The sequence below is a fragment of the Mytilus trossulus genome, chromosome 10 (assembly GCF_036588685.1).
Source record: "Mytilus trossulus isolate FHL-02 chromosome 10, PNRI_Mtr1.1.1.hap1, whole genome shotgun sequence".
NCBI classification, from domain to species: Eukaryota; Metazoa; Mollusca; class Bivalvia; order Mytilida; family Mytilidae; genus Mytilus; species Mytilus trossulus.
Window position 1 is genome coordinate 70004142 of NC_086382.1, and position 12245 is coordinate 70016386.

Genomic DNA, 12245 nt, shown 5'->3' on the forward strand with positions numbered 1-12245 from the left:
TTATAAGTCCCTATGAATGAACATTTTGAAAAATTAAGAGCAGAAAAGTTAGTTTATAAACCTCTAGGATTACGTTATGTGGTTTGAAGCAAGCGGTTTAAAAGTCTTCACGATTATTTCAAGCTAGCTTGCTCTGAAATTTCCCTCGGGAGTGGTCGCAGCCTCTCGACCATGTAGCTTGTAACTGGTCTGGTGACTTCGGTGTTTCGGAGACTATGTGTTTTAAAACTAGTTGTCCCAAGAACTAGGTGTCTTTCGGGGACGGACTAGCTGCCTAGGAAAGAAGACGTCTCAGAGACTAGGTGTCTCAGATCTAAGTGTCCCTGAAACCTATTGTTTTGGTACAGGTTCTTCCTCGATAGTTTTTGAACGTTTATAAATGTTGAGCAAATCAGTTTGGACCTCGGAGTCAGTGAAAGGATTAAGGATACATTGCAATCTCATTAAAATCCGATGTTATGAGTTTAGCGTACCAGAACATCGGATTTTAATGAGATTGGATACATTGAGTATATAGCTTTTATACTACTTTTTGAAACAAAATTACATGAATTGTGTAAATAAATTGTGCTATTTCAAAGTTCAAAGATTGGTCCCGTAGTTTTCAGTAAAATCTCTATGATATAGTTATATGTTTTGATTTTATGCAAAGATTTATGTTGGAGTATCTCAGATTCTGTAAAAACGGATACGAACACATAAATTATTAGACAAACCCGTTACAGTAAAGCAGTTAACGATATGTGTGGTCGTATAAGTACAACATGGATCTCGTTTTGTTAAATAACCAAATAGTAATACATTTTACATTTTTTTGTTAATGTATAGAACCATTATATGAAGGTATGAAATGTAAATGGTACCAATGCACGGGTATCAGCTAGACTAGATTGTTAATCATCTTTTTAACTATATTTTTTATGAATTACATTTCAAATCATTTGGGATTGTCAAAATGTAATGTTGTTATGTTTAAGTAACGTAATTTAAGAAAATAAACTATAAAAAAGGAGAACGAGTTCAAAAAAACAATTGTAAATTTGTTTATATTTGTTAAAAAAATGATTATTCGTGTGTAACATATTAACTCGGCATTTGTAAATTCATAATGCGTCGATTTATTTGAAACATTATTATCCGTCCTTGAGTTGATCATGCGCATGCGTTAGTATATATTACAAAAAGCAATTTTTATATTAGGTTTTTCTTCTTCAATGAAATAGTACATGATTTCAACAGTTTCAAGATGAACGTGGTTTTATTTTTTTATCTTGTGTTTATATCTTGTGTGACGACTTTTGATTTAACTATTTTGCATACAAATGACGTCCATGCGCATTATGATGAAATAAACACCTCTGGTGGTCGGTGCAATAACATAGGAAATTGCTACGGTGGAATGGCGAGAATTAAGCACAAAGTGGATGAAATAAAGAGACTGTATCCAAATACATTATTTTTGGATGCCGGAGACCAGTACCAGGGAACAGTCTGGTTCACAGAGTTTGGTGGGACCATTGTTCACACGTACATGAACCTCCTGGGATATGATGCCATGGTAAGTACAATAAAATGTTGTCAGGGCAGTTTGTTTCAGCATCTATAAACAATAACGAAGCAGTGTTGTAAAGCGAAACGTTCACCAAGTACATATTTCAAAATTGACTATTGAATGAAATTTTTGACCATATATAAAGATGAACCAAGTTACAACCTGTTCTATATATACTACACGATGGTCTTAAAGTATAGATTTTGGCTACTTGCTTGTGTATCATCTTAATAACGTGTTTTAGTATTCTTTTATTTTATTCTAATTTTACTGTTTATTGTTTTTGTGGTATCCATTTGACGTGGATCTGTACTTATACATCGCGTCACTATTCTTGACTTTATTTTTGCTCATATGAGTCGTTTACATGCTTTGTTTGTGCTTGTTTGATACATATGACGTTGCTCTGTACTTATACATCCCGTACATTTGTTATTGTTCCACTAATATTTTCTAAATTCTTGTCTTTTATTTTTGCCGGTTTATGAGCTTTTCTTTAGTTTTTTTTGTGTTTCGTTTTTACATATGGCGCGGCTCTGTATTTATACATCCCGTCAAAGTGATATTGTGTCCTGGAAAATGTGTGTTTAAATAGTTGTTTGTTTTATAGTGAATAAGATAATGACAGAATGTTGACGGCTGTACCCCTATTCATTTTTACCTTTTATTTCTGTTTGTTTTGTTACCACATTTTCAATATAATTGGATTTTAAGCGACTGTCATACAAGTGAAAGGTTAAACTAGCCACAAAACCAGGTTTTATCCACCGTTTTCTACATAAGATAATGCCTATATCAAGACAGGGATATGACAGTTGTTATTCATTCATTTGATTTAGTCATTTGATTCGCGACTTTCCGTTTTGAAATTCCTCATAGTTCAGTATTTTTGTAATTTTCATCTAGATTAACTTTATTTTATTGCACTAGCATGAGCTGATAACCACTATCAGTAGTTATATTAAAGTCAACAAAGTTTCCTTCGCAATTGACAATAAGTACACTTGTACCACCAACACATCAACATCGGTCCATATATGACAATAACAGAGCATGTACAAAAATAGTAAATATCTTTTCACTTGAAAAAATATATATGCTGACTCAATTTGGCAAATATATAACCATATAACCAAGTCCGTTTATAGCACGGGGTTAATTATTTCGCGAGACTTCCGGAAAACTGCAATTGATTGTTTTTCTGATCGTTCGAATAGCGCACTATTCTCAGATATTTAATTTGTTAATGATTTGTGTTGTATATTTGTCTTGACCTCACATATATTTTTTTAGTTTTAAGTTTTTTAATTGTTAGTCCAACGTTTTTAAGTTACAGACAAGTCTGAAAAATAATTGTACGTCAGATACTTCAAAATACATTTAATAATTTAAAGGACTATGTATTTTGAAAACGGGAAACTGTATAGCTATTTTTTTTTTATAAATCAAGTGTTATTATCTGTTTATTTCTGATCGGAACTGTTTGCTCAATAACGTATTAGAACGAAATGGCAATGCTCTGGTAATTGCCTGTACCAAGTCAGGAATATGATAGTTGTTTTCCTTATGCGTATGATGTCTTGTAGCTTTTTGATTTTGCCATTTGGTAACGAACTTTCCGTTATGAATTTTAAATGAGTTCAGTTTTTTTAAAGACATTTACTTATGTTCAAACAATAGAGTTTCATAGGAATGTTTGTCAGTTTTAATAACGTCACAATATTTTATCAGATCACAAACCTGTTAATATTTTAAATATAACACAACATATACATTTCTTACTAAACTGCTGAATCCTTCTAAATATGCAAATTAATATTTTACTATGATTACAGGCTCTAGGAAACCATGAATTCGATGATGGCATTAAAGGGCTCTTGCCGCTTGTAGAAAACAGTGATGATTTTAAAATTCTTAGCTGTAACATCGATACATCTGGAGAGCCTTTGATTCAAAACAAGTTTCTTAAAAGTGTCATCATAGACGTAAATGGGGAAAAAATCGGCATTGTCGGTTACACAACAAAGGATACACCTATACTATCCAAACCAGGTACATACAAACATATCATAAATACCAGAATTGAAATTTGCGGCGCCAGATACGCGTTTCGTCTACATAAGACTCACCACTCGAATCAAAAAGTGGTAAAAAGGCCAAATAAAGTACTTAGTTGAAAAGGAAAAAAAATCCTAAAAGTTTTGGCAAATACAACTTATGTAGAAAAGCCTTAGTATTTCAAAAATTCAAAGCTTTGTAAACAGTAAAGTTATTATTATGTCCATATCAATTATAATTCATGTCAACACCGACGTGCTGACTTCTTGGCTGGTGATACCCTATAGAAAAAAAACTCCACCAGCGATGACATCTACGCAATGGTCGTAAATATACTCATCGTAGATACCAGGTTTGTAATGTTAAATTTACGATAAAAAGTATTCTTTGAAAAAATAAAGTTTCATACAAACTTTTTTTTACATTATGAATCAAAGGTGTCTTCCTTAACTAGCACACATACATTAGTTTAACATAAATGTGTTATAATGATTATAATAAAGTCTCCATTTACTCTTTAATTATCTGTACGGTTTTTTTTTTTAAAGTTTTTCAATGAGGTATAATGAAATATATATAAAAAAAGAAGATGTGGTATGGTATGATTGTCAATCAGACAAATCTTCACAAGAGACAAATTGACATCGAAATGAACAACTATATGTCACCGTACGGCCTTCAACAATTAACAAAAATAAATATTTGTAAATCATGTGCTCAAATACGATAATATATCATTACCCATTGTTTATGTACAGGTAATTTGGTGTTTTTGGACGAGGTCACATCCATTCAGACACAGGTCACCGTGCTTAAAAACCAAGGAGTGAAGAAAATCATAGCTCTGGGACATGCCGGATTTAATGTTGACAAGAAAATAGCACTTCAAGTGGAAGATATCGATATTGTTGTTGGTGGTCATACAAATACATTTTTATATACAGGTATACTTATATCTATACTATAATATGGTATTAATAAATATCATAGATATAGGAAGATGTGGTGTGAGTGCCAATGAGACAACTCTCCATCCATGATTATCTATTTTACATAGTTTACATACATGATTTAAAACAACCTTATCTAAATGACAAGTAAATGGTCATGAATTCTTCTGAAATATCTTTAATATGGCGTTTGCATGATATGGAATGAGAGTACACTATGTAACGAATTTATCTTAACTTGTGGTATTTAGACTAGTGGCCTATCAAAAGTGATGAAGTCTTCAATGTCATTAGTATAAAGAACCTACTATCATTAGTCTTACCAAAAGCAAATACCAGCAATGTCAACTTTCTAGCTTTGAATAGGTTTAAAGAACTCTTTTCAATCAACGTCTGTTGAAACCTTTAATATTTCCCCTCAAAGCCGTATTGTTTTAATAAAGGTAAGTAACACCAATACTAACCACTGTTTCCACGCGGTTGCTTGTTCCTAGAAACATAAGAGGTAACATAAATATTTATATTCGTCTCAATATTAGCCCAACAATGTTAGAACTGTAAATTGGCAAAATCAAATTTGCTTGTAATGTGCCCAAAGTGCTAGACCACTCGACCACTTATGTTCTACAAATTAAGCTTTATATATAAAAGTTTGGAAGCGTTCCAATGTTTTATAATGAATACCATACCTTATAAATATTATTTTTTAATATCTAGGATCACCGCCATCCAATGATAACCCTGTAGATGTTTATCCCACAGTTGTCAGAAATAAAAATGGTGACAAAGTTTTAGTGGTACAAGATTATGCCTTTGGTAAATACCTCGGATTTCTGCAAGTGGAATTTGATAACAACGGAAAAATCATACGTTATAACGGAAACCCTATATTACTGGATAACTCTATTCCTAAAAGTAAGTAATTTTATTTGTACTCCATATTTCTTTGCATCAAAATTTATCAGAGATACTAGACTGATTTTGTGTATACGAGGCGCGCGTTTCGTCTAAGACTTAACAGTAACACCCAATATCGTACATTACAACTGGTTTTTTGTTCATTGAATATGATTTTTTAGATGCACAAGTGCAGACTGTTACTGATGAATTTGGAAAAAGATTGGGAGCCAGAATAAACAATGTGATAGGACGCACATTGGTTTTCTTAAATGGCAGTAGACTTGTCTGTAGATTACAAGAATGTAACTTAGGTATGATAAATATAAAATAACAAATGCCATACTATAATGGTTTACGCTTTTTAAATTGTTATTTGGATGGAGAGTTGTCTCATTGGCACCCACACCACATCTTCCTATATCTAAGTTCATTGTTAGAATTAGCTTTATTTAAAATCAGCTCAGCTGGATAAATCTCTTTAGTGTACATACTGAAGTCATAACTATTGAGAGCCAGTATATTAACCCAATTTCTAAAAATGTTATTTTTATATATATATATAATTATTTTTTATCGGATCGTTTTTCGATGGATCTGATTTTAGTCATAAATGTAGAAATTGGTCCGCAATAAGTGGTATATAGTTGGTCCTGATTAGATTTGGAATAACTTGACGATATACAGAATCTTCAAAGCAAACAAATATCTTATCTAATAAATTTCTTGTGCCTTTCTATTATAAAACCAGGTCAAATTGACATAGTTGTATTGTTTGGTATTTCTTTTAAAAGACATACAAAAATTTAAAAGTTTGATCATATGTATTTGCATTCTGTCCATTTAATCATGCGTGTGAACTTTTCCTTAATACGATTATGAGGAAAGTGGTATATAGGGAAGAAAACAAATAAACTTTGATTAGATTCGAACTCATTAATATGGCATGTACGTGAATGCAATCGATCCATTAATTCTAAAATAATGCTTCCACCATTTAAAGACCTTTTTTTTAGAATAAATCAAAACAAGATACCAGTCAACCTAATGCTTGTGACGATTACACATTTGAAGGTCAATAAAATGTGAACATGCACGAAAATTACAAGATATTAATCAAGATATGTAAACGCTATGGGATGATACAGATGTATGTTTCTTATTAGCAATTTAGAAGTTGAATTAATTACGTTTGTTAGATTGTAGTCGTTCAATTGTGTCAACATCAAAATCAATGAAAAGATCATGATATGATGAAGACCGTCTTTTTCAATTGTCTGGAATATATAATAGGTAAGCATTCATTGCAATGAACGAACGAGTGACACAGACGTATCAACAACCATAACCAGCAGCATATGAACTATAACACCTTGCTGGTACACCAGAACTTTCAAAAACTGGTATCAATCTATCAATCAATATTGAATTTCAATTTTGGTTAAATCAATTGAGAATTTTACGCATCTATACCACAAAACGTTTATATATTTCGCTGACCTCTTAAAGAAGCACCAAACTGATTACATCGATACACACTGGTTTTTTTCATTGAAATTTACATTATGCAGTATAAAGTTAATATTCTTCCTTGTCATGATTTCAGGGAATTTGATTGCAGACGGCATGGTGCATCAGAATCTTTTACACGCAGACAGCGTAGATGGAACTAAAGTTTTTATATCCATAATCAACTCAGGATCAATACGATCATCAATTGAAAAAGGTACCGTTTTAATCGGATGAAACAACCCTTCAACAAGACACTTATATCGAAATTATGACATGAACGAAAACTTGATTGTATTTAAGAAGCTATACCGACACTGGAGTATATACTAAATTTAGTCCTGGTATCTATGATGAGTTTATTTGTTACTTTTTATAGCATTACATATTCAAATTATGACCGAATATGCAGTAAAATAAAAAAAAGAACGCATTATATTAATTAAGGTTAATATAGCTTCAATAAAAAGTAAAATCACAGAAATACTGAACTTAGAGGAAAATCTAATCGGAAAGTCCATAATCACATGGCAAAATCAAATAACAAAATAAACCAAAAACGAATGGACAAGAACTTTTATACTCCTGACTTGGTACAGGCATTTTCAAATGTACAAAAATGTTCAAACGTGGATTAAACCTAGTTTTATAGCGCTAAGCCTCTCACTTTGATGACATTCTCATCCAATTCCGTTATACTTACAACGATGCGTGAACTAAACAAACATACTAATACGTGACTGGGGTTTTCACTAAACAAAAAATCAAATTTTGACAATGTTAGAGTATTATAGCGTCTAATAAAAGTACAATGGAAACTATTTTAAAAAATAGATAAAATATCTCAATTCATTTTTACGCCTGAGTTTGTGATTAAAATCTTCAAAATGAATATATTTAAAGTAATGTGGTATATTGTTGGTTTTTTATACAATTGTTTAGCAAACGATGAAATCAATTCCATCTGTAGTGAATCATACGTAATGTGTTTTTGTACTGAAAAAAAAAGGTTTAAGGGATTATTGAATTACATGATACGCATTCCATCACAATTACAATAGTAATCAATTCTTTTCATAAAAAAAATAATTTTTTGTTAAATCCTTGTAGGCAATCAAAGAAGTTAAATCTACTTGAATCCTACTGGTGTCGAAAAAAATGAATACATTGTATATAACAATAGTTAATATAAAGAATTGTTTTCGTTTCAGTTATCTTATACGTAATGTAGTGTCAGCTCGATAAAGATTATTACCGATAGTAAACTTATTTGTAGGAACATTATGTATTTGACTTATTATCTAACACAGAGATATTACCGATAGTAACCTTATTTGTAGGAACATTATGTATTTGACTTATTATCTAACACAGAGAAATTGACATGACAGTTCACGCGCATGCTTGTTAGATATGAATTTTACGTGAGATTGATTTAAAATTTACGTATAATTCTTCATCAGAATTTCATGTAACATTCATCTGAAATTCACGTCTGCAATATTAAACTGTGTAAACCACCAATCAATCATTCAAAGTTGAAAGAAGGATTACAGGATACAGTTATTCTTAATTCATATTTGTTTTTCAAGGCAACATTACAATCGGCAATGTGTTAGAGGTGAGCCCCTTTAGGGAGACAATTGACACAATCAAACTTAGGGGAGACTTCTTACTGCAAGCATTAGAACATAGTGTAGCAAACTATGACGTTGATGGACCAGAAGGTGCATTCTTACAATATTCAGGTGAGTTTTATTACATGATTACCATATGCCTGTCTCCATACTAGATGGAAAAAAGAGAAAACAACGTGATTCAGATAATATATTCTTATATGTTTCTGTTTTAATTGAATACGAGTGAATCGTATATCTGTTTGATCTTTAAGAAAAGCTTTATTCATCTATGTTACAATTAAGCTGTTATGTTAAATATAGATAAATGTGTTCATCTTTTAGACTAATTTTTAGTTTTAGTGCAATATGGTCATTTCGGTTTGATAAAAAATGTCAAAAAAAGTTGAATGCCACATCTCAAATTAAACGACAACTGATGTAAGGTTATACTAGTACTATATAGTTACCTGTACACACGTGTGCATGATTTTGCAGGTGTGGTTTTCAAAATTATCTTAACTCCATGGTGGTAACTGCAGAATAATAAATAGAATAAGTATAGAAACCTGACTTGAGGAAATAAATTTGAATTCCGTATTGTCGGGATATTTTGACCGTCGTAATATTCAATTAAACTGGCCCGCCTATGGACACAATCAGCATCAAATTAGTCAGCCATTGTTCTCCATGGATTATGTTAGCCGTTGAATCGATAATTCATCCTTTTAAATAAAGTACGTGTATCTTAATTTTAGAGGTTTAGCTAGTAGATAGATAAAGGAAGATGTGGTATGAGTGCCAATGTAAAAACTATCCATCTGCAAATAACAATTTAAAAAAAGGAAACCATTATAGTTCGAGGTACTACCTATGAAACCAAGTGTTTTGTATCTATCATTTACTTCATAAGAAAATGCTTGTACAAAGTCAAGAATATGACAGTTGTTGTCGATTCGTTGATGTGTTTGAGCTTTTGATTTTGCCATTTGATTAGGGAATTTCCGTTCTAACTTTTTTCTCGAAGTTCAGTATTCTTGTGATATTAAGTGTTGATAAAATTAGCTTATGAACTTCTTTCAGGAATAAAAGTAAAATATAATCTCGCCAAACCAGTACAACAAAGAGTAGTTGAAGCCTTAGCTATCTGTCAGAACTGTACCATTCCTACATATGAACCAATTGACGAGAACGTAATGTTCAGTCTGATATTACCTAATTTCTTACGTAATGGTGGCGACGGATATTTCATGATCAGAGACAATGCGGTGCAGTCACATATTATCGGTAAACACTTGAGTGCTATTTGATTATGCATACATAAACCAACTGTAGATACTGATCCGACGACTAATTTATTAAAGTTAACAACATCATATCAGATGCCAAATATGAGATATTAAGGAACTATATGTCTCCAAAAACATAAACACAAATCATACAAGCATTTTCAATATTCCCTAATTTCATACATCGTCAACAAAATCTCTGTGTTTTTGCAAACATGGAATATCATTGATTCGTCATGTATGATAAATTTATTATTCGTAATTTTTGGTCAATATGTCTTTTCGTAAACTTTATAAAGTGTTCCAAATACCAAGATCTTTTTAATGTGACAAATCGTCAATTGTTGTATAAATCCAAAATAAATGTTTATTTAATTTCTGTAAATGAATGTTATATTTATTTTAACAACCAGATGAAACATATTTAATTGGAATAACAAAATAATGTTAAAAGACAGTTAAAATTGTTGAGAACATTTTTTCTCTCATTGTGTGCGGGTTTTTTTTACATTTCATGATCGTTGTGAGAGATACAAGTGAAACAATCGTTTTCGGCGAATGATTGGTCAACATCTAATTATGACGTTAAATTTTCTTAGTTTCTTTTGTATCATTTATTTGTTATTGTCTCGTTATAAAAAAAGCAACCATGACTAATGAAGAACATATAAAGAACAGAAATGTGATAAAGAAAGATAAAAGTCATTATAACTATAATTATGACTCGTGTATAACGATAGTTCACCACTGTCAACGTTTAAATGTTAATCATTAAAAAGCTCACCAAGAATCGCGCTTTAGATAATAAAATTTAACTGTCTCGAGTAGGGATATATCGTAACATACTTGTTGAAGTGGTGGACGAAGAACGCACAATATATTACAATATTTTTGTTATGTCAAAATAAAGAAAACAAATGTTAATAGTTTCGACATAAAAAAAAAGAACATTATCAGGTTATATATTTGGCAGCAGTAGTTTACCGGTTGACATTACAATATCAAAAATGAACAACTCTGGGAATTTTAGTCACGTATATATCATGTATATGATACACAGAGTCTGTAATATTACAGCATTACATTACAATACATTACGTTTTATATATAAGTGTCGTGCCTAAAAAAAATGAAATTGAGACAGAATTTTACATTCTAATAATATTATTTACACATATAATATTGTTTTACAGGAGATCTGGTGTCGGATGTTTTAATGGAATACATTAAAAACGCGTCACCGTTTTACAACGGCATTGAAGGGAGGATAACTCTGGATAACTCCACAAAGACTATTGATAAATTAATTTGTAATGACGGAAAAGTGATAGCATGTGACGACGTTGATACAAACACCTGTGACAGTTTAACGTGCGAGCCTGGAAATGTAATAACATGTGATAGCGTTATAAATTTAAAGCAGTACAAATACTCTGGGCGAGCAAAAAAGACACAAGGAAAACGAAAACGAACCAAAAATTCACTGTTTCTAAGAAAAAAGAGAAGAAATAAGGCAAGAATGAACAATTATCATGCGGAAAGCATGCGTTTTATTAAACGAAATTATAACTGATAATTTACAATTTTTAAAGTTTCAATGTATATACATTTGTTACTATAAATAAAGTTTATGTATCAATCAAGTATTTTTGTATGGACTAAATATCTGAAATCATTAAAATTACAGAATTGGAACTTGCATTAACGCCTGTTTTGTGCTTTTCTAAACCTGATTTTAATTGTTTCTGATGTCAAATTTGTTAGTCATCTGTTAGAGATTCAAAAGAAGAAGGGTTTGTCAGTTATAGTAGATCAGCCCCTACAACGAAATGTATGTTCAATCAAGTTTTTGAAGTATTGACTTCTTTGGGGCTCATGTTGTTTAGTCTTTGGTGTTCTATGTTGTGTCTTCTGTACTATTGTTAGTCTGTCTGTCTTTTATGTTTAGCTAAGGCGTTGTGAGTTTATTTTCAATCTATGAGTTTGACTGTCCTTCTGGTGTCTTTCGTCCCTCTTTTATTGTGTTATTGTAGAACCCTCTGCAATGTTTTATTGATTGACTAAAATTGACAATTAGATTGACTAAAATTCTGTCCGCAGTTAAATAGGGTCTTCAGATATACTGTGAAACTGTTTACTCACGTAGTGGTATTAATCATATGTGGATTCTTAAAATCTCTAAAGAACTTCTGGATAACTTTAAATCTCGATCTTTTTCTGAAATTAGTTCTATTAAAACTTTTGATTTTTCAACCTTGTATACAACCATTCCCCATGTGAAACCGTCTAAAAGAAATAATCCACAATGCTTTTCATCATAAAAATGGTACCATACGCTATAAATTTATCACGTTGGGATACCATAAGGCATATT

The 12245-nt window shown here is 31.3% G+C and overlaps 1 protein-coding gene across 1 annotated transcript; it reads left to right on the plus strand.

The window, feature by feature from the left end:
• The first annotated feature begins 1246 nt into the window (after positions 1-1246).
• Positions 1247-11444, plus strand: LOC134688121 (snake venom 5'-nucleotidase-like). The gene is made up of 9 exons (XM_063548593.1): positions 1247-1558; positions 3388-3604; positions 4369-4554; positions 5278-5475; positions 5640-5771; positions 7064-7183; positions 8559-8714; positions 9666-9869; positions 11065-11444. The coding sequence occupies exons 1-9, from the start codon at positions 1247-1249 to the stop codon at positions 11442-11444; spliced, it is 1905 nt and encodes a 634-aa protein (XP_063404663.1).
• Positions 11445-12245: the final 801 nt, after the last annotated feature.

Bases quoted from the DNA above. Each gene is read 5' to 3' on its own strand.
- LOC134688121 (XM_063548593.1), top strand. From the start codon at position 1,247: ATGAACGTGGTTTTATTTTTTTATCTTGTGTTTATATCTTGTGTGACG. The intron at 1,559-3,387 runs GTAAGTACAATA...CTATGATTACAG, and splicing joins TCCTGGGATATGATGCCATG to GCTCTAGGAAACCATGAATT. The intron at 9,870-11,064 runs GTAAACACTTGA...ATTGTTTTACAG, and splicing joins GGTGCAGTCACATATTATCG to GAGATCTGGTGTCGGATGTT.